The sequence below is a fragment of the Rhea pennata genome, chromosome 7 (assembly GCF_028389875.1).
Source record: "Rhea pennata isolate bPtePen1 chromosome 7, bPtePen1.pri, whole genome shotgun sequence".
Classification (NCBI taxonomy): domain Eukaryota; kingdom Metazoa; phylum Chordata; class Aves; order Rheiformes; family Rheidae; genus Rhea; species Rhea pennata.
In genome coordinates this window covers 40,045,879-40,068,797 of record NC_084669.1, presented here as the reverse complement: position 1 = coordinate 40,068,797, position 22,919 = coordinate 40,045,879, and the positions used below count along the sequence as shown (strand labels likewise).

General features: G+C 42.1%; 1 protein-coding gene across 3 annotated transcripts in view; it reads right to left on the bottom strand.

Annotated features, from left to right (window-relative positions):
• Positions 1-2,417: 2,417 nt before the first annotated feature.
• The window catches only part of TUBGCP2 (tubulin gamma complex component 2), a 35,024-nt gene continuing 14,522 nt past the window's right edge, over positions 2,418-22,919 (bottom strand). For all 3 annotated transcript variants that reach the window (XM_062579937.1, XM_062579936.1, XM_062579938.1), the window contains exons 8-18: positions 22,021-22,210; positions 20,986-21,131; positions 20,130-20,310; positions 19,403-19,583; positions 17,580-17,752; positions 16,042-16,170; positions 14,488-14,608; positions 12,698-12,841; positions 11,991-12,119; positions 11,263-11,426; positions 2,418-2,767 (exon numbers count right to left, since the gene is read on the bottom strand). In XM_062579937.1, coding sequence (XP_062435921.1) covers positions 2,662-2,767; positions 11,263-11,426; positions 11,991-12,119; positions 12,698-12,841; positions 14,488-14,608; positions 16,042-16,170; positions 17,580-17,752; positions 19,403-19,583; positions 20,130-20,310; positions 20,986-21,131; positions 22,021-22,210 — 1,664 coding nt within the window. In that variant the 3' untranslated portion in view covers positions 2,418-2,661. The remainder of the gene's footprint in view (positions 2,768-11,262; positions 11,427-11,990; positions 12,120-12,697; positions 12,842-14,487; positions 14,609-16,041; positions 16,171-17,579; positions 17,753-19,402; positions 19,584-20,129; positions 20,311-20,985; positions 21,132-22,020; positions 22,211-22,919) is intronic.

Sequence of the window (22,919 nt, the reverse complement as noted above, 5' to 3'; positions counted from 1 at the left end):
TCCTTGACATCCCTTGCCAGACTCAGTTCCAAATGGGCCTTAGCCTTCCTCGTTGCATCTCTACATACTCTGACTGCATTCCTATAATCCTCCCAAGTGGCCTGGCCCCTCTTCCACATTCTGTGTACTTTCTCCTTCTGTCTGAGTTTTGCCAGGAGCTACTTGTTCATCCGTGCAGGTCTCCTGCCCGCTTTGCTGCACTTCCTTCTCCTTGGGATGCACTGCTCTTGAGCTTGGAGGAAGTGATGCTTGAATACTTGCCAGTTCTCCTCGACCGCCCCTTCCTTTTAGGGCCTTAACCCATGAGATTCCTCCAAGTACGTCCCTGAAGAGGCCAAAATCCGCTCTCCTGAAGTCCACGGTTGCAATTCTGCTTACTGCCTTGCTTCCTGCACACAGGATCCTGAACTCCACTGTCTCATGGCCAGTGCAGCCAAGGCTGCCCCCAACCTTCACATCTCTAACCAGTCCCTCTCTGTTGGTTAGGACAAAGTCCAGCAGGACACTCTTCCTTGTTGGTTCCTCCACCACCTGTGTCAAGAAGTTATCACTGATGCACTGCAGGAGCCTCCTGGACTGTTTGTGCCTAGCTGTGTTGTCCTTCCAATATATATTAGGGTGGTTGAAGTCTCCCATGAGGACCAGGGTCTGTGATCGTGAGGCTCCTTCCAGCTGTCTGTAGAAGGCCTCATCAACTTCCTCTTCCTGGTCAGGTGGCCTGTAGCAGACACCCACAACAGTGTCCCCCATGTTGGCCTGTCCTTTGATCTTCACCCATAAGCTCTCCACAGGCTCCTCCTACACTGCTAGGCAGAGGTAGATGCATTCCAATTGCTCTCTCACATAAAGAGCAACTTCATCACCTTGCCTTCCTGGCCTGTCTTTCCTAGAAAGCACATAGCTGTCCATGGTAGCATTCCAGTCATGTGAGCTATCCCATCGTGTCTTCGTAATTGCAGTGAGACTGTGGCCCTGCGACCGCACTCAGATCTCCAGTTCCTCTTGTTTATTCCCCATGCTGTATGCATTGGTGTACAGGCATTTCAGAGGTAGTCATGCATGCAGGTTTCCCAGGAAGGGTGTAAAGGGGTCCCCCACAGCCATGTCTGATATGCACATCCCCAGCTGCACGCACCCGTTGGAAGCCCCCAGCCCGAGTTTTGTTTTATTGATTACCCTCTCCCTATAACTCTCCCCTTTCCTCTTCCTACCTAGTTTAAAGCCCTCTTTACCAGGCTGTCCTGCTGGCAAAGACGCATGTGCCCTGCTTAGCAAGGTGAATCCCATCTCTCCCCATCAGTTGTTGATCTTCAAACAATGTCCCATGATCATAGAAACCAAAACCCTGTTGCCAACACCAGCAGCGCAGCCAATTGTTAATTGTGTGTGCAAGGAGGGGAATTATGTGCAAGAAGGGGAACCAGCAAGGCCAGGAAATGGGGGTACAGGTAACCTACTTGTTCTGTGAGAATGGTTGTCTGTGCGTGAAACTTCTTGGGCATAGTTGCATACAGGTGCCTAGAAATGTTTTGTTAATTTTAGAAATTAATACAGGTGTCTAGTATTTTGGTTTATCTGTGGTTTATCCATTGTATAACTTCTATTGATCCTGAACATATAGCACTGATCACTCGTTAATTGTGTCATTAACCAAAAATGATATTGTCAGTCATCAACTTCAATCTTGATTTAATTGGGCTTTGATCCTGATTTAATCAATCCTGATTAAGTTTAAATTGCATGAAATGAGCCGTTTTCCCCTGCAACAGCCACCACACTGCTTGTTGGAGTGAAAATGTATGTTGGATCAATGGTGACATAGAGTGAGAAAGATGGGGCTGCTACGGGAATCTTTTGAGTCTGAGATGTTAGACAATGAGATCCAAACAGGTTTCTCCTAGTTACTAAAGTCCCTCTGCCCCTTCAAATTGAGCTCGCCACCACCCAGGAGGGACACACAGGTCACTGTGAAGCGTGTAGATCCACCAAAACCTAGGGGAAATGGCAGAAAAGCTTCTCCAAGGCTACTGGGACTGATATCTCACCTCAGCAAGGAAAACAGGAAACTTACCCATGAACTGCACAAGCACTGCAGCCCCTCTTCTGTGGGCTTGCAACACCACTGGCAATCCTGGGGCAGTCTTACACGGGTCTGTGTTGGCCACAAGTCTTATTATTGTAAGACTCCCTGGTAGTACACATTTTCTCATCAGCTCTGAATAACATCTCAACGATGAGAGCAGCTGATCAGCTTCATTGTAGCAAACCCCAAATTAGGCCTTCCTCACAAAATAACAATGCTTGCCAGCAGAGCCAGATCTGTGTGAGCAAACCAAAATATAGTCACCTAAGATGAATCTGCACTGTAGGTTCCGTTAACAGACAAAATAATCCTGATTTTTTTTTTATTTTACAACACACAAATACATCATTTTACAATGTAGTAAAAAAAGGACTTAAGAAAAGTCTCTCAGAAGAGAAACTCTATTACATATGTTTCAGGAGATTAAATATCCCCGTTCCTCTAGGCAACTCTGATGGTTTGCTTACAGCTCCCATGATGAACATAAAAGGCAGAATACTCATAGCTAGAACTATCTGGACATCCTGTTCTCTGCCAGTGCAGAGGAGCTGGCAGCTAAAACAGGCAACAGCAGGGCTTCACTGGGAAGGTACAACCACATGGGGAAGCAGGGGAGCTGCTTTCTGGCTCCGCTCTGCAGACATGTGCTCCAAACGCTCCGTGTAGAATCCATTGAAGTCCAACCTGAGAGAGAAAAAAAGAGAAGTTTCAGCAGTCTGCTTGCTCAATGTCCCCAAACAGAGCAGCACACAACAAGCTTAAAATGCTTGTAAATAAGTGTTGCAAGTACTGCAACACACACTCACTGGAGTGCTTTATGGCTCACAGGCAGCAAGGGGATCCAAAAATAAACAAACTCTTTTAGGGGGTCAGGTGAATTTCAGGATAAGGTTTGACAAAATGAGGGGTTTGAACCAAAACAAAGCATTTTGTGTCAGAGCACCAGGCTAATGTGGCTACACTGCATTAGTCACTTGAGCTTGTATCTCTACATGGGGCTGTCCCAGGCTGAGTAGACAGACCAGCCTGTTCAGAATGAGGTTGAGACATTTACATTGTGCCATGCACATTGTTGGTGACATCTCTTCTATGCTTGTGCCTTGGATGGTCCAGTGGTAAGGGCTGCTAAGTTGCTGCCCCTTCCTGGCCATATCTATTAACCTGCAGCCTTCCCATGTAGGTGGATGCTGCTTGTGGCAACTCCTGAACAGGAGGGCAACATATAGCTGCCCAAACCTCTGTGAGATCTGAAAACGTCCTTAGCAGTACTGGGTAGGAGGATGTGAAGCTGTAACTGCTCGGTGCTTCTGACAGTAGGTATTTTTCCAGGCAAGGTGCTCTGGAAGAATGAGACCCTTAAGCGAGCAGGGGTATGTCAACGAATACACAGTGCAGTATCATTCATGCCGAAATACACTTCTGAGGGAAGCCTCTTGATACAAACCAAGAGGACAGCTACAGAAGGATCAAATTAGTGCCTGCTGTCCTGCAGGTACTGAATTTCATCTAACTTTTTAAATCCCTTGCCTCCAGTTGTGTTCATCCACACATCCTATATAGCATTTGGGGCAGGGGCACTTAGTGCCCTGGCTCCCTCCCAACAGCAAGATCTCAGTGCACACAGCTTCTCTGAGAGACTCAGAGGGGGAAAGAGAATGCAAGAACAGACATACGGATAAGGCATCTGGAAGGACTGCATAAGTAAGTGGTACCTTTTTCTGAGCGAGCAAGCAGTAACCCTACACGTTCATGTCATCCCCAGAAGATATGCTTTCATTTGTCTCCACTTTTTCCCTGACAGCAAAAGCAGTAGCTATATCTTGAAAAGACATGTGGGGCAGTCTCCTAATTAGTTTCCTAATTATCTCTTTAAACATTGAACTCCTATATTAATAGCAGTATGAAATCCTCCCTATCAGTGTAACTACCGCAAAATGCTGCAATTTCCATGTCCTTGTTATTAGGAGTACACTTCAAACAGATGCACGATTCAAGAAAATGAGTAATTGGTTGAAAGGTGCTCAGCCGAAATCTTAAGTATTGCTCATACATTTAAATACATCTGTAGAGTAGGTAAGATTGGCAATATCATAGTCTTATCTCCTCAATAATAGAAAAAGTCTTTTAGACTCCACAAAACCACCTAGTTCCACTACTGTTGTGGCCCTCCTTAGGCAGATTTCTAGACTACGTGCAGTTCTTACAGACAGGTATTCTGGGGAACATTCAGCAATAGTAGATGTAAGTCTGTGAATCACATGAAAGTTACTCTCGTCATTTCTCAAGTAAGTTGTTGCAATACTAAATGAATGGGCACAATATTTGAGCTTCATGTTGCTTAACAACCTTACACAAATGGCAATAAATTGTTCCTTGACATTTTTTGTGACTGCAAAAAACAGAGCCTCGACAGATGGAATTTATCTGTTGCTCTCTCCTGGCTGAAAAGCTGGCTTTTCTGGCTGGAACTTTTATTCATTAATTTTTGCATCACATCATATATGCTAGTGGTCTTCCTTTTAAGCTCAGTTCCTGCTATTGCCTCAGACTGGTAAAGGAAGGATATCTGATAAATGCTGTCAGCACTTACGTGCAACATTACAGAATATACGGAATCAAGTAATTTATCTAACAGTTAATAATGTTGAAAGAGACATCTGACATAACTATACTGTAATTACTCTCCTTTTCACTAGTGGAATGTGAAAGAGTGACTGTAGATTTTCTGTAATTGCAGACTCTTTGTCATTACTGCTGTTGATGAAGACAGGACATGTGAGCAGCACTTCCACATACTATTGAGCTGTGAATTGTGTCCCCAACATTGCTTTGAAGTAAATCCTCTAGATATCCCTTTTATATTATTTAGTGCTACAAATACAATGGTTGTACCTCAGTCACTCAGTAAAAATTTACCAATACTGTAAACTGAATAAATATTAACCAGGATCACATAAACAAAAGCATAGTACCAGAACGATGAACAAAAAGCATATTTTATCTGTTTTACATTGTGACCATCATCTTTGAAATGTAATCACGTAAAGAGGTTATCATATATAAGAAAAGACCAGTATATTTTACAAACACTTCTATCTGTCTCTCAAATGTGTTATTTCAGAGGGGAAGTGTCCATCCCAGTTTTTGGGTAACTGTTGCCATAGAGTCTAGAATTCAATTCAATGATCTCTACAGATTGCATGAGAGCTAAGTGTCAGATCTGGGCATTCACCATGAGACTTTCACTTTTAAAACTGAAATGTTTTAAAAACATTATTCAGCAGCCTGTAAAAATGGAAACACATGTTCTCTTTATGGTCTGTTATTATATAGTATTTCAGTTAAAGAAACAGGGATATCTGCTTTGTTATGAAAGGTTGAGCCATGTCCAGCATGTTGATGAAGACTCACATAGTCCTAGAAGGTCCAGATTGGAGGACTTGAGAGTGATGATAGTCCTGACAGTACAAAGACTCAAACCTCTGCAGCCCTTCAACAGAACTGGGACATGAAAGTATCTGGAAGCAAACGATGAACAACTTGTTCCAAACAGCTGACTGCAGCTTAAGTCATCATCCTCAGTGTAAACTGCCAGCGGAAGCATTTTGTTTTCTTATGCACTTCTCCTTTCTTCTGAAGCAGGAAGTATTCAATGTAAAAATTAGCTCTCCATATTCAGAAGAACTGGCCCCACAACTGCCACAGCTCAGGAGTTGTCTCCTGCTAGAGCTAACACTCTTGTGGTTAGCTCCAGCCCATAGCACCAGTGACACACAATCTAACAGGATGCACAGCCAGTCTCCATGGTGCAGCATTAGCCTGTCCCACCATCCTTGTAGAAGGATAAACAGTTGACAGAAGAGTGGAGGAGGCAATGATAAAGTGGTAAACCTATGATGTTAAGTGCTGGAAAGTACACAGCTGAGTTATTGCCAGAAAGGCCTTACATTGATGAAATTCCTGGCATTGCATCTGATAATGTGTGATGCGAGGTTGTGGGGTTTCTACTGTCATGGGAAGAGTGGTCAAGGACTTATTGTTCTGAATTCCTCAGTGGGCTGAGAACCAACTTAAGCCTCAGACAGAGCTGGATGATCCCACCAATGGGAGGATCTCCACATGTTCTTTATGAGACCTAAGGACCATGGGGCCATGATGTTCTTCTATTCAAGACTGCAGACCACTTGCTCTTCAAAACTGCACTGGCCACGCCAGAGTTGCCTGCAATAATGTCCGAGAAGCTGGATCATGAAAGTAGTTACCATTTAGGTTATCCCTGATGTCTCCTGGAGGAAGCACCACAAAAATGCCAGTCTATTCAAAAGCTTGTATTGGTAATGATAAAAATGCAAATGCTCTATAAGGAGGGAGACAGAGCTGGAACACTGCTCTTGCCTAGACAAGAGTAAATGCTCTTGCCTGGACAACTCTAAAGACATAGTTGAAGCCTTTTCTCTCTCTATCTTCAGGTGAGGCCACCTCCCCCCATGGCAGTAGAAGCAGGGACTGGTGACTCAGGAGGACACTGTCTGAGCACGGAGTGGTGGGGTTTGGAAAGTTAAAAGCCACCTGGAGTTGAAACTGGCAAGGGGTGTTAAGGACAATGTGAAGAGCTTCTGCAAGTATGTAAGCAAAAGGAAGGCTAGCCTTCTGCTAAATGGGGAAGTGGCCTTGGTAACAAAGGATACAGAAAAAGTAGAGGTACCAAATGCTTTCTTAGACTTGGTCTTTATTGGTAAAGTCAGCCTTCATGAATCCAGGCCCTTGAGGCAAGAGAGGAAGCCTGGAGCAAGGAAGACTTACCCTGTGGAGGAGAATCAGCTAAGGGAACTCTTAAATAATCTGGACATACACAAGTGCATGCAACCTGACAGGATGCACCCATGAGTGCTGAGGGAGCAGGCCGATGTCATTATGAGGCTATCCTTGATTATCTTTGAAAGATCACTGTGAAGTTTATGAGGACTGGAAGAAAGCTAACATCAGTCCTATCTTCAAGATGCGCAAGGAGGAGGATGCGGGGAACTACACACCAGTCAGTCTCACCACGATCGTTCGGAAAGTGATCGAGCAATTAATCCTCAACACCATTTCCAGACAAGTGAAGGACAGGAAGGTGCCTGGGAGTAGTCAGCACGGATTTACAAAAGGGAAATTGTGTTTAAGCAACCCGATAGCATTCTAGAGTGAGATGACTGGCTTAGTGGATAAGGGCAGTGGATGCTGTTTATTATGATTTTAGTAAAGCTTGTGACACTGTGTATTTTAACACCCTCACAGACAAGCAGATGAAGTATAGGCTAGAGAAAAGGACAGCAAGCTGGACTGAAAACTGGCTGAACTGCCAGGCTCAGAGGCTTGTGATCAGTAGCACAAAGTAGAGCTGGAGGCCAATGACTACTGGTGTCTCCAAGGAGTTAATATCTCAGGGGTCAATACTGTTTAACATCTTCGTTAATGACCTGGATGATGGGACCAAATATACCCTCAGAAAGTTCACAGATGATACAAAACTGAGAGGAAGAGCTGATATCCCAGATCGTTGTGCTGCTATTCAGAGGGACCTAGACAGGCTGAAGAAATAGGCAGACAGTAACCTCATGAAATTCAACAAACAGAAGGGTAAAATCCTGCACCTGTGAGGAATAACCCCTTCTACCAGTACAGGCTGGGGGCCAACCAGGGGGAGAGCAGCTTTGCAGAGAAGGACCTGAGAGTCCCGGTGGACAAGGAGAGCATGGGCCAGTAATGCACTCTCATGGCAAAGAAGGGTAATGATGTTCTGGGTTGCATTAGAAAATCTTGACAGCAGGTTGAAGAAACTGATCTTCTTCCTCTGCTCAGCACTGGTAAGGCTATACCTGCAGCGCTACGCCCAATTCTGGGCTCCTCAAGACAAGACAGACATGGACTTGTCTTGTTCAAGGAGTCTCGTTCAACTTATTCAATGACCTGGATGAAGGGACAGAGTGCCTCCTCAGCAAGTTTACCAATGATACCAAGCTGGGAGGAGTGGCTGATACACCTGAGGGCCGTGCTGCCATTCAGAGAGACCTGGACAGGCTGGAGAGCTGGGCAGAGAGGAACCTCCTGAGGTTCAACAAGGGCAAGTGCAGAGTCCTGCACCTAGGGAGAAATAACACTAGGCACCAGTACAGGCTGGGAGCTGACCTGCTGGAAAGCAGCTGTGCAGAGAAGGACTTGGGAGTGCTGGTGGATGACAAGTTGACTATGAGCCAGCAATGTGCCCTTGTGGCCAAGAAGGCCAATAGCCTCCTGGGATGCATTAGGAAGAGCGTTGCCAGCAGTTCAAGGGAGGTGATCCTGCCCCTCTACTCAGCCCTCGTGAGGTCACATCTCGAGTACTGCACCCAGTTCTGGGCTTCCCAGTACAAGAGAGACACATAGCTACTGCAGTGAGTCCAGTGGATGGCTAAGATAATTATGGGACTGGAGCATCTGCCCTTTGAGGAATGTCTGTGAGAGCTGGGCCTGTTTAGTATGGAGAAGACTGAGAGGGGGTCTCATCTATAGATAGCTTAAGGGACGGTGTCAAGAGGATGAGGCTGGAATTTATTGAGCAGTGCCAAGCAACAGGACAAGAAGAAATGGGCACAAACTGAACCATAGGAAGTTCCACCTGAATATAAGAATGAACTTTCCTGTGAGGGTGACAGAGCACTGGAAGAGGTTGCCCAGAGAGGTTGTGGAGTCTCCTTCTCTGGAGATATTCAAAACCCACCTGGATGCAATCTTGTCCAATGTGTTCTAGGTGACTGTGCTTGAGCAGGGAGGGTTGGACTAGATGATGTCCAGCGGTCCCTTCCAACCTCAACCCCTGTGTGATTCTGTGATTTACTGGAATGAGTACAGCAAAGGGCCACAAAAATGATTCAGGTACTGGGACATCTTTCTTATGAGAAAAGACTGAGAGCACTAAGTTGTTTAGCCTTGAGAAGAGAACCCTCAGGAGGAATCTTATCAATGCTTATAAATACCTGATGGGAGAGTGGGGGCCAGACTCCTCAGTGGTGCCCACAAACAGGACAAGAGGCAATGGGCACAAATCAAAACACTTAAGAAAATACTTCTTTACTGTGAAGGTGGTCAAACACTGGAACAGGTTACGCAGAAAGGCTGTGGAGTCTCCATCCTTGGAGACATTCAAAACCTTACTGGACACGGCCAGGGCAACCTGTTCTAGTTGACTCTGCCTGAGCAGGGGCTTTGGACCAGAGGTCCCAGAGCTCCCTTCCAGCATCAACAATTCTGTAATTCTGTGATTCCTGAGGATTAAGCTGAAGACTGAATGACCAGCAAAAAAGCACAGTTCACAAAGACCAAATAAAACAGAAAAAAATAAGGCTATATTTAGAATAAAAGACAGGATAAAGTACAGTTAGGAGAATGGTCAGTCTGTTTATCCTCATGTATCCTTATGTAGTTAAGAAGAAGTAAATACGGACCTGGAATGTTCTGCACTAAATATAAAAGAGATTGAGACATAAATCCTTACAACAACAATGACAAAAAGGAAATATATCTGATTTCTAAGTTATCAGGCACATTTATGAACAAGACTACATACCACCAATGGCAGATTCTAGCGTATCTACCATTGAAAGCATTGCAACCTTAGACGGAAAATATTCTTAAAACCGTAGAATATTTCCCTGGTAGACAAAGGGCCTTTCCTCAGAAAAAGAGGAAAGGAAACAATCAACATCTAAAAAGGACCTTAATTTCTAGTAAGTCCTGCAAGAATTATTTATAATTACTTCCACATGAAAATAAGGCTACACACTGACTTACAGATAGCACCAAGAAACTAATGGATGCTTAAGACAGCTTTGTTCTATGTGCCTAGCTGACACCAAAGACAAAATGTAGGTCTTAAGTGTCCTGAGCTAATACACAGAGTAACAGTGCTAGTGTGCCTAGAACGTGTATTAAGTACTTACAAAAAATTGCTCTTTAAATATTTTATACATTATAAACTCTAAGCCTATAAATTATGCCAATACCAAACCTCCTCACTGGAAAAAGAGGTAATTACAAAAAGAAATTGTGTTTTTCATACATGCCTAACAGTCTGTGAGTACCATCTCTGATGAGTTATAGCCTTTGCCAGGTGTAGGATGGGTAGTGTCCAACAGCTCTAACACATGACTTCCACCAATGTGACTCCTGAGACTCTCTGACTCTCGTTTACGCTATTCTTCTGCAGTCATGTGTATGCCCCAGCTGAGCATTTTCAAACTGCAGGCTGCTAAGTTTTACTGGTGTTGAACTATTGAAAACACATCCCAGCCACATACACCAAAACACAAATACCAAAAGCTGCTACCAGCAGCAAACTCCATAGTTGCAGTTATTTGATTTTTTCTCATAAAGTGCTGGTAGTAGAATCACGGAGTGAGAAGCACTGTATTTGCATAGCACACTTGTTCAATTGGAGATAATGGTCCTAGAGCATTATTTGTGGTTAATCAAATCTAGAAATATCAAAATAGGTCCCTTCATGCTATAACACAGTATAACACAGATCTTAAAAAGCCCAACACTAATATGTAGCACTACTTTTATAGCAACTTTTCATATATGAATATGAATTATTTCAAAGAAGTCCTTGTGCTCTCCATTTTATAAAGACACATGGAGGTAACAGAACCACAGCAAACCCTAGGTCTCTTGATTCTTATAGTATACCTCATAGAAAAGACTGCACTGCACTTCTAGGTACTACGTGAGTAGATTTGATTTCTAAAACGCTGGTAAGTATTAAACACATTAACGAGTGCTTATTTAAATAAATGCATGATGTGAATTTAAAACAAAATATCAATTTCTGATGAATCCCTTGCACAGTCCACGCTCCCTAGATTACTTATGCCGTATTCTGATTGAGCTTATTCAGAAAAAGTTTGTCCACACAGTGAAATAATCCCCATGAAAACTATCTCTTGGATTAGGTTTACAATGCTAACAGACAAATTTCTCTTCATTCAAATAAACGTATTTACTTTTTTATAGTTATGGGCTAAAATGCAAGGCAATGCTTCTTGTTGTTTCAGTGTGTTCATTGATGGGGCAGACACGCACTGTTATAAACAGCAATCATTTCTCCTGAGCTGAGTAACACAGGAGAGGAAATTACTGAGAGAAAACTTCTGGCTCACCTGTAGATGATGTTGAGCATGCTGTGCTCACAGTCATTGGTGCTGTAAACACTCAGTTTGTCCAACAGGTCCAGGAGATGCGTTGAGAAATTACTATCAAACTTGTTGATAGTTGACTCAAAGCCAGATGTCAGGTGCAGGTTGTCAGCATGCTCTGCTAAAAGCTGTTAAGAGAAAGTAAGAGTGACCCCATGTGTTTGCTGATATACACTTGAAAAAGAGATGCAATCATTCCTCCCTCCCCCCTTTTTTTTAGACTTGCACAAAAATACTGCCATAAAACTTGACAATTGTTCAGCCACTGAAATACATTTTTTGAAACAACTGCAAGGTCCTGAGCAGTTAAATGCCTTGCTGTGCCTCTCTGCAAGAATCCCCAAAAATACATCCCAGTAGACTGGAATTATCTTTATATATATGTGCTGTTGTTGCTTGTTTTCAAACAATAGAAAAAGTTAGCAAGAAGGACTACTAAGATGCCTAGCCTAGATGCAGATACCCATTGCATAGCTGAAAATACAGCTAAGAACTCTTGAAAGCAGACTTTTTGAGAGCAGCATCAGTGCTCTACACTACCCTCAAAAATTGTCCATGACTCTGCAAAGACACTGCTTTCAGGGCCAGAGGTGCCCTGGATCCCTAGGAAGTAAAAGAGCCATCCCAATCAGCCTGAAACCCCAGGCAGCATTTAGAAAGGAAAAGGGCCAGCTGTTCATCCACTGCAGCACCTTGTTAGTCAGCTTCTTCTTTGCGGTCTCTTCAGCACGCTCCTCTTCTGTTGGTGGACCCAGCATTGTGCCATGCTCTAAGGTGAGCCGGTCCATCTCATTATCCAGCTTCATGCTCTGGGTGAACCTCTAGGAAGGGCAGTGGGTTGGAAAAACAGTTAGAGCACATTTTTATCATTATGACAAAGCAATGAGATTGACTTGATTCTGCTGGCCTTGCAATGAGCTAATTCTCATGAAAACTAATTCTGAGATTAATTTAAAATGTTAATAGACAAAGCTCATTTAACTCAACGGAATACTTGACCATGGGCTCCCTGAGACACTGATTAGAGCCTGACAAAGGAGATCAGTCTCCACAGATCCTACCAGTCCGCAATCTGGCTCTCACATGATCATGCCAAAAACTAAAGAGCCCTACAACTTACACCTCAAATTCTGCTGCAGGACTGGTTAAAGTTCATCTGAATCTCATCCCAACATTGACAAAGTGGTGCCTAGAAGAAGGAGAAGCCTCAAGAAATACTTTCTCAAAAGGGTGTGAATATGAGTGGTCAAGCTCATAATTACTGTTGGCTGGAAGAACAGAGGCTCTTCCAAGCGTACTGTAGACAAGAGGTGTCAACCAGAAAGAAGGAAGAGTCACAGCTGGGTGGCAACCAAAGCAGCTGACACTGGTGTACAAAATATGGCGATGCTGTACATACCTGCATGCAGTTTGTGAACATGACACAAACAGACATCAGCTTGGAAAAGATCTTCAGCAGCTCTGGGTTGGTTAGCATGCAGTCCTTCAGGCAGTTATCCAGGAAGCTTGTGTGGTGGCTCAAGACATCATCAATATTAGAAGCCTGTTACAGGATAACATAATAATGAAAAACTGACACATAAGGGTTGCTGTGCTGCACTGGACCAAAGCTCTAACCCAGTATTCAGCCCCTGACAATGACCCACAGGATTCAGCAGGGCATGTAGAGGTACTTCTTAAACACCTTCCAGCTTCCAGAAACCTTCTGAGCTTGAGACTGTATTTGCATTCCCGTATTCAACAGTCTTTCACATAGTTTCATCTTTGATTTGTCACATCACCTTTTCAACTAAATTACTTCACACATTCAAACCTTCCATTGGCAATGAGAGTCAGAATGGAGTTACGTATTTTATGATCATTTGGTTTTAAATATGCTTGTCATGCCCACTTTGTGAAGTTCACCTCCTATCATCTTTTTGATCTCAGTGAAGTCAGGTACAATGAATGGAAAAGAGAAAATGAAATCAGATAACCTGAAAGGTCAGTAAGCTTACAGGCTTAAAACATGCAGGTGAACAAAATGAGGAATTGGGAAATGTTACTTTTGAAGGGTTCTCTAAAATTTTAGTCTATTTCTGTTACTTCAATGGACTGTTTCAGTCTTAAGTATTAAACAAGATCAGATAAAAAAATTCTCCCACTCTACAACGCTGTGAGATGTGCACAGGCTGAAAATAGAAGTCAAGCTTAGGAAAGAGCCACGGGACTAAAATTCCCAAGATATCTGCTCAGCTTTATCAGGAACAGTGATCAAACAAAGAAACATAATTTTTAAACAACTAGTACAGAACAGGGATAAATGCTGCTCTCTGATGTGAAGAAGGAACTAGTTGTGTTGATGAGGACAAAATATGTTGTGAAGACAAAGATACTAGTCGTATTTTTAGGTAGAGGGCAGCATGGCTTTAAGCAGAAGTTCACAAGAAAGAACTTTGACAAAGAAAAAAGTGGCATAAGGCATTGCATCAGACTGGTAAGGAACATCCTTTTCTGTCTTAAATGTAAATGAATGGAAAAACTATCCCAGTCTGTTGCTTAAGGAGGTTAAAGAGCCAGTTCTGCATACTCTATTTGTAAATAAATGATGCTTTTATTTAAATCAAGGAAGATTTTAGCTAGAAGCTGTGGATATCTCATCCCTGGTGAGCAGTTTTAAAGGACTGTACAAAAAAGTGACTGCTGAAATAGACACTTGACTTAGTTGGCAGTGTTGAGATGTTCACCTCGCGAGTTCATGTATCGCAACTTTGCCTACAGTTAGACTTTTCCTGTCATAGCCTTGGTAGAGGGTGTGCTCCAGGCCCTCCTTCCCAGAGATTTAAAAGCCCTGGAAGACTGAGGGTGATGGAAGCAAATGCACATTTTGAGTATGTCTTAAAGAACTTTGTCACTTGAAGCAGAGGAAGTTTTTGCAAGTGAGCAACTTGTATGTATATTCATACCACAGGCAGCTTTGAATCAGTACTACTATATTATTATTTAGAGCACCCCTTCATGTACATAGCAATAACACAAATGCTCTACCAAAGACTGCAGCAACACTCAAGACTTCAGAAATGAAGGAGTGTCTGGTGAAGGCAGTGCCTCCAACAAAATGGTTAAGAGTCACCTGCAGTAACTGAAATTGGGAGTTTTTTCCTATGTTAAATTTGGTAACTTGAGACTTTTGTTTGACCACATACTCACCAATTTCAGGTTCTTCTCAAGAATGTGCCATGTTGGCTCCATCACTTCAAACATCATGTAATACTGAATATTCTGTACAAAATTCAGCATTCGCTGCCGCAGTGTGAAAGCCCCAGCAAACCTAGGGGAGATATTACACCCACAAAAATTAAGGATAGCAAATGCCACTGAGAATTATAACCAGGCTTGCACAGTGAAGTAAAGCCCAGCTAAATATTTCTGTCCTAGCAATGTTACTGTTGCTGCATGAGAGGGTCTGTAAAGTTAACGCAAACCATCACTGATGATTTTCAATATATTTAAATGGCTTTTCATCAATTACTAGTTAACTTTTTTGAACCTGTTCTACAGTGGACAATTATTTTGAATATTTGCTCATATTCAACTGACATTTTACTAGCGTAGCTATCTAGTGAGACCTGTATCATGTTATATTTTGTCCTGTGAACAAATAAGTGGTTCATGTCTTTTTCTGGATTATAAGCATTTACTTGTTAAATGAACACTAAAAATACTCTGTTTATTGCAAATACATTCCAGGGACACAAATAATTTAATCAAATCACCTGCTATCTACAGAATTTAATACAATTACCCATTTAAAATAAAATGGTGGAATTAAATAGGAGATTCTTCCAATGATAGTTTGTTTAGGCTCTGTGAAACCAGACTGAAGCCTGACATCAACAAACTGGAACAGGTCACCAGGGATGGGAGGAATCTCCATCTTAGAGACTTTTCAAGACTAGTTAGACAAAACCACGACTGCTATGACCTAGTGCTTGTGACAGTCCTGCTGTGAGCAGAAGTTGGACTAGAGAGCTACAGGGTCCTGACCAACACTAAGGCCATATTTGCTGAGGTCAGCACCAAAGGCAGCTGAAGCTCCCACATAACAAGAAAGTGGCAGCAGTGAGGCAGAAGGTACTGCCTTGCAGTATCAGGAGACCTGTCTTACTCCCCAAACTAGGATCTACCGCACCTGGAGTATAGATCCAAAGATGAAAATCTATGCTCACAGATGGAACAAGATAGAAAGATTCTCTAGGAAAACATCCCACCAATTTTACCTTACCCAACTTTTATCAGATCCAAACTCCCCCAACTCCCCCAAAATTAGCCAAATTGGGCACTGATCACCAGTTCTTGCTAGTAGCATTATTATAGTCTGTTCAAAAGAGAAAGGTGTTGCTTTTAAACTAGTGGGGACTTTACTAATCACGGTCATGCTGAAGTATTGTGCAAGATGATGCATGCACAGATCTCTTCTGTAACTGTTTGCTGTATAACAAGCTAATCCTAAAGACTATCTCTTTCTTTTTGAAGCTTTGTGCCAACAAGGAGGAACCAGCCAAGCAGCACAGAGATTCATCGAGCAGATGCTTTGTACTTAAACCTAAAATGTTATATGAAAAGTTGTACATTCTCAGCCTGTCAGAAATATATAATGATCTGTTTCACACGAAAATGATCCAATTCATGTCACAATGTATCTATCTAGTAACAAGGAAAATCAACTCTCAAAAAATGACCCACCAGGAAAAATAGCCATACCACTTAGCTGAATGCAAGGAGAATTGCTTGGCAGTCTTATTGCTGATCCAAACATTGCATAACTGTCTTTCCACATGTTTGCAATAGAACATGTGTCTGAAAAGCATCTGGTATCTTGTTAGTGCTTTCCTGAAAAGAAAGAAGAGAACCATTCAGATTAAGTCCTGCTCTGATGGACAGGCAAAGTTGTGAAGACTAAGGCTGCTCAAAAGCAAAGAGACTTTGCACAGTGTTTTTCTTATGCCTTCAGACACTCACAGTTCTGTACTGAAACAATGCAAACCAAAGGAAAAAACCATATTCATAACCATCCCAAAGAAAATTTCCCCTCCAAGGAGTCCCTCCTCTGTACTTCCTCCCACTGAGTACATCACCAGCCTCGACCTCCGATTCTCTTGGGTTACACTTGCAAAAGGTCACTCACACACATGCTGGGTTGGAGGGTGAAAGCCTGCAGTCACATATCCATCATGCTAAGACTGCTAGGACTGCCTAAACAATTCACCAGGATTCTCCAAAAAGACAAACAGTAATCAAGCTACAGGCAGTGTTACGCTGCCAGGAATGCACTGTCAGAAGCAGATGGAGATGCTTATTTATAGCTGCAGGGACTAGATTCGTGTCTGCATTCAGACACTTCTATGTAGGTATCTGCAGAGCTCCAGTTGATACAGTTTGTGAAACCTCACCATATAGTATTTTCACTACCATAGTTACCATCAGAGCTAATACACCCATCTTGCTATTAAGAAAGAGACATAATTTCAAAAGGATCATGTCATTAGAAAAGTCACACAGTGCTGACTTATTTTTTAAAAAGTGAAATTAAGGGCTAAACTAAGTGTTGGCATATAACAACTAACATCTGTCACCTTTGTCACGTAACACTGCCGGCCTCAACGGTCCTGGCTCACAGTGGCAAGACTGCCAGTGTTTCTCTGGGGAAGCAGGGGGCAAGCCACTGCAGAAAAATGAAACATTCAATCCCTCATAGCTTAACCAAATGAAAAACACTTTGCTACAGCAATTCTAGCAAAAGCCTGTATCCTTCTAGTTTGGGACCATGTCTACCAGAAAATGTATTTCTGTCCTCCACAAATGAGAAATGTTCGACTCCTACACAAATACCCCCTTAAGACAGTTCACTGTCAAATGAAGATCTAACTGAGAATATTTCAACTCAGTGGAGATATTTCAGAAAACCATGGACAAATGAAAACCTGGTAACTAGTCCCAAGGAAAATCAGCTACTCGTTTGAGAGAGCATCAATTGATCTATGTCCTCCTACTGTTTAAAATGGAAGTCTGACCGCCTTAGACATGGTCTGGTAGCGTACAATCTGGTAGGACAATCCATATCCTACAGTCTACAAGCAGAGCAAGTGTGGCTCAACAATCCCGAAACACTTCCTGCTAATTAGAAACTTACAATATCACTTAAAAGATACAGACTCCCCCCTCTTTTTTTTCCTGGAAACAGGTTTCAACCCCAGGCAAAAGCTTGTGTTTTGTTTTCCTTCAGTGGACAGAAATATTACCTGTTTATTATAAGGGACAGAGGCCACTTAACAATGTAATCAAAGGAAAATGCTTCCAGACCGCTCAGAGTGAGCTCTGTGGGATCTGCACTAATAATGGCCTTCTCCTGTTTTGTTTCAATGGCCAGAACTCGCAAGAGCTGTGTAATGAGGTCATGTGGCATCAAGTCAATCTGTAAAGAAATGAAGAGTAGGATAAAATGAAGCCACAGACTACTTAACAACTACTGCGTAGCAACAAATACGTGACACAATAACTGTGCCAAGTGCAAATTATCAGTCACTCCTAAGTCATCAGATTAACCCAGGAAGCATTAGGGAAAGGTATGCTCTCAATAGTTCTGCAGTAGATACCTCAGCCATATAACAGGGGTGTTTAACTATTAGCATACAACATACTACTCAGTTGACAGCTTTCCCTTGGCCTCAGCCTTTATCAGGTCTATTCAGATCTCACTCTCCACAGATACAGCCTCTATGCTGCTTCATCTCTGTTCAACGTACTCATCAATGATCTGGATGAAGGGACAGAGTGCCTCCTCAGCAAGTTTACCAATGATACCAAGCTGGGAAGAGTGGCTGACACACCTGAGGGCTGTGCTGCCATTCAGAGAGACCTGGACAGGCTGGAGAGCTGGGCAGAGAGGAACCTCCTGAGGTTCAACAAGGGCAAGTGCAGAGTCCTGCACCTAGGGAGAAATGACCCTAGGCACCAGTACAGGCTGGGGGCTGACCTGCTGGAGAGCAGCTGTGCAGAGAAGGACTTGGGAGTGCTAGTGGATGACAAGTTGACTATGAGTCAACAATGTGCCCTTGTGGCCAAGAAGGCCAATGGTCTCCTGGGGTGCATTAGGAAGAGTGTTGCCAGCAGGTCAAGGGAGGTGATCCTGCCCCTCTACTCAGCCCTGGTGAGGCCTCATCTTGGGTACTGCACCCAGTTCTCGGCTCCCCAGGACAAAAGAGACATGGAGCTACTGGAGAGAGTCCAGCGTAGGGCTACAAAGATGATCAGAGGACTGCAGCATCTGCCATAGAAGGAACAGCTGCAAGAGCTGGGCCTGTTTAGTATGGAGAAGAGAAGACTAAAGGGGGATCTTATCAATGTGTATAAGTAGCTGAAGGGAGGGTGTCAAGGGGATGGGGACAAACTTTTTTCCGTTGTCCTATGTGACAGGACAAGAGGTAATGGGCAAAAATTGAACCACAGAACTTCTGCCCGAATGTGAGGGGGAATTTCTTCACTGTGAGAGTGACAGAGCACTGGAAGAGGTTGCCCAGAGAGGTTGTGGAGTCTCCTTCTCTGGAGATATTCAAAACCCACCTGGATGCAACCCTGTCTAACACGCTCTAGGTGACCCTGCTTGAGCAGGGGCATTGGACTAAATGATCTCAAGAGGTCCCTTCCAACCTTACTGATTCTATGAAATACTGGAGTGGAAGACCATTTTGCTTGGCTTTCAGTTGAGCTGCAGTAATTACTACTCGGCAGGACTTTTAATCAATTTGTTTCTTGCACTGTAAAAGGGGTATCCAATCTGAGAATAAGCATGATGGACACACTACTGCTTCCATCTCATTCTGATGCCCCTCAAAAGTACCTTCTCTGTCTTCAGACATAAGAAAATGCTGCTCGTTATCCAGGATGTGTGCTTCTAGTTGTTAACCTTGATGAAAAAGCTTACTAGGAGAAGATCTACAGAAGACAGTCATTAGCTCTGTTTTCCTTCACTGCACTTTCAGAAAGTTCTTAAAGGCACACAGATTTTCCCAATAGCAGATCTTCTGTTCAGATTCAATTATATTCTGCTTGCACATACTCTTACCTTTAAATCATCCTTGAAAGGATCTGTGTTGGCTGTGCTCATTCGCAGGGCTAATTCAAGCAAAGCCTCTAACCTAGTAGTTATGATGTCATCTACAGGCTTCTTAAGTTCCTCTTCCGTGAGATCCATGAAGTGAACAAAAAAGTCCCCTTGATCCATCAGGAAATAGTGCTTTATAGATCTGCTCAAGAAGATTAAGAGACAATCCATTAAGTATTTAAAGACCAAATGTACCCATGTGTAACACTAATCATACAGGAACAAAAGCAATCAATTCAGCCAGCCTGCTGGTTTTGATCACAGTCCCTTAGACTTCCCATGAAGCTCAGATCACTATTTTCACATTCTGTGTGACTGGTTTGAAGCAGAACCTCTAGTACTAGGTCATAGCCCACCTGCAAACTATTTTACAGGTAGTTATTGATTACAGTTTTCTACCTATTTGTTTCTGTCTTTGTCTTCTGGATATTTAGGTTCTTTTTACCATTTTCTGAAGATAATAACAGACTAGAAGCTCGATTCACACAGCGAAACTGATGCCCCTTCGACCCAATATTTCTATGATTCTATACATTTCTTTCCCAGAAAAAAGAAAAAAACTTATTTTTTTCAGGCCAACATTTCTAATGAAAACATAGAAAATTCAATAATGTCCCATAGAAAGAAAACTAACTTTAAAATCATATGTTCACTATTAGAAGCACAGAGTTAGTAAAATAAATCAAACCTTAGGTGAGCCACCAGCTCTTTCTCCTCCATTAGGAAATCAAGAAGAACTTTGCTAGCATAGTTATATGCTTTTTCTATTTGTTCCACATATGCTCGCTCTTTTAAAGTATAGATGACCTCTTTAGCCACAGGGCAGGTAACATCACGTCCACATTCTCGCACAACATTTAAATATTTCCCTAGAAGCGGAAAAAAAAAAAAGGAAAAGAAAAAAAGAAAAAAAAGAATGACCCATATTACCAACTATACATCTCTCCAACAGGGAAACTTTCAATTCACTGTTTTCAAGTGAAAGTTTTGAAATGTTTACATTAAGTTGTACTGAAAGCTGGAAAGGATTTAAATGTCTTTTGAGATAGGACAGGATTTTAACTTTCGCTCCTAAAGTCATGCTTAAGGAGTGATTTAGAAACGGTTTTGTTTCCCAGTGGCAGGAAAACATCTTTGCAGATATCTGGAAACCTCAAAAATCTGGTGTTACATTTCAGGAGCAGCTACCAGATAGTGCTTTTGATAAAGAGTAAGAGTAACCATCAGGTGGCATGTTTCATTTAAGTGTCCAAATTAAAACTCAACGTGTTCAAACATCAGACACACAGCTCCATCTAGCTAGCTGTAGCCATGCAACACAGAGCAGTAACAAAACAAGTTCCCCTTCCTGCTAGACTCCTTCCCACATTTTGTTTTACTTACTGGTTTTGTTTTTTTCTTTTTTTTCCCTGATTTTTCTATTCTTCTGAAAAGTTGCAACTCCATAAATTGGCAAAGCACAGTAACATTTACTGAGTCTATATATAAAGAATGACAGTGCTTGCCTCAGATTGTTCCTACATCAGAAGCATATCTTCACCTACCTGTGCTTAGGATTTTGTCAGCCATCTTCTGCAAGAATGAGGGAATCTGTTGCTGAACAACAGTGTATCTTTGATCCCAATACTTGTCATTATAGTCTTCCTGAATCTTCTCTTTCTGCAGCTCATGTTCTTCCACCATGAACTCACTGAACAGTTAAAGCATGTGTTGAGAAGCAGGAATTGGTACAATGAGGATTACTCTTTTTAACCTGCCAACTGGTAATATGATCTATCAGAAATAAGGTCTCATGAAGATACATTTCAATCAGGAACTGAAAATAGTCTATATTGGTAGTAATAGGAAAAGCATTCTTCAGTGTTTGTGTTAATCTGCTATCCATTACAACAGAATTTTATAGAGCCCACAAACCAAGTCTAAATATTCAGTTGTCAGTGCATAGGTGAGGAAAGTGGCCCCTCTCTGCCTTCTTACTATCAAGAAGGAATTCTTTTTAGCTATTTAATTTCAATTAGCTCTCCCTGCACAGGATTCTGAAAATGCAGGAAACAAAAATGCTGTATATTCTATTAAACACAGAAAAATGCTTTAAATAATTCTATAAAAGCTAAGAAAATTCAGAGAGTGTTGTTAGTTCCTACAAGATTATTCTGTTAGTGGATTACATTCAGCATTGAGCCAGTATATTAATGCACTCATGTGCCATGAGAATATGTCTCACCCCCAACCTGACAAGGATGAGGATGTTAGAGGGGAACACACATAAAATGGGACAAACATGAGAAGGTGTAATCTGAGTGGATTATGTATTTGAACTGTTGTGTTGTGGGCGTTTGCACATAATTTCCTTTAATTTGGACAAATAAAGTAAGCAACAACACCTCTGAATGCATGACCACTGAATCAAATAAGAAATGCAAGTAAGCATACTCTAACAGCTCCCCTTCCTGGCAATGTTGCCTCATCTAAACACTGCTGCCTAGTCCAGGCCTGCTAGGATATGCAGACTCTACAGAAGATATGTGCACTAAAAAGTAAAAGCCAAAACCAAAAATAAATCCTTAACTGTTCTTTACCTGTATGGATCGTTAATGATGCCTCGATATATCCACTTTTCCAAAATTTCAAAATAAGGCACGCTGGCTGCCTTGGTTAAATACAGACACAGCTCCTGAGCCTGGCTGTCTCCTGTGTAATTGAAAGTCTTGTCATGGAGTAAGCTCAGGGTTGATCCTCCCATACACTCACCTTTATCCACAGAAGTAGCTAAAATTTAAAAATATAAATGTATTTTAAAACTCTTCATTTAAATACACAGATTAATTCCACAGGTTATGCAGGTAAAAGTGATGAAGTTAGCATTGATTAGCTGACCACCTTAAGTCACAAATTTTTATGTCATCTGTAGACCCTTCCTGTAGAGAGGACATATGAAGGTACAAGGCCACTCCACTTACACAAACATCCTGAAACACTGAGAAATGAAAACCCAAATGATCCACAACGCAAAAAAGCAACAACCAAAATTAACCCTCAGGTAAGCAGAATTAAACTCAGGTAGACAGAATGTATCTGGTGGCTCAGAATCGAAAAGGCTTCTAGATAGGAAGAAACAGGTACAGAAATCTGTTTTCCAGATGCTAACTAAAGAATCACATATTTGAGTGACGTGCTAAAGGAATCTCTGATCTCAAGAATACTTCTGTGCCATGACACAGCATAACACTGAGCCAGCCACGCATGTTGCTGGAATACCTGGATTTAGACAGGTCGGTTGTGACGTTTGTATTTTGTCATTGCAAAAGGAATGTAAAGGACCTGGGGAGAAGAATACTGTGAGTTTCAGACTGAGTTAAACTTTAACTCAGTTGACTAACTATTGTATTCCAAAAAAACAATTTCAGGAAATGTAAATAGCAAGAGGGATCATACAAGTCCAGGTTTCATACAGAACAGATTTTTATTTGGAAATAAA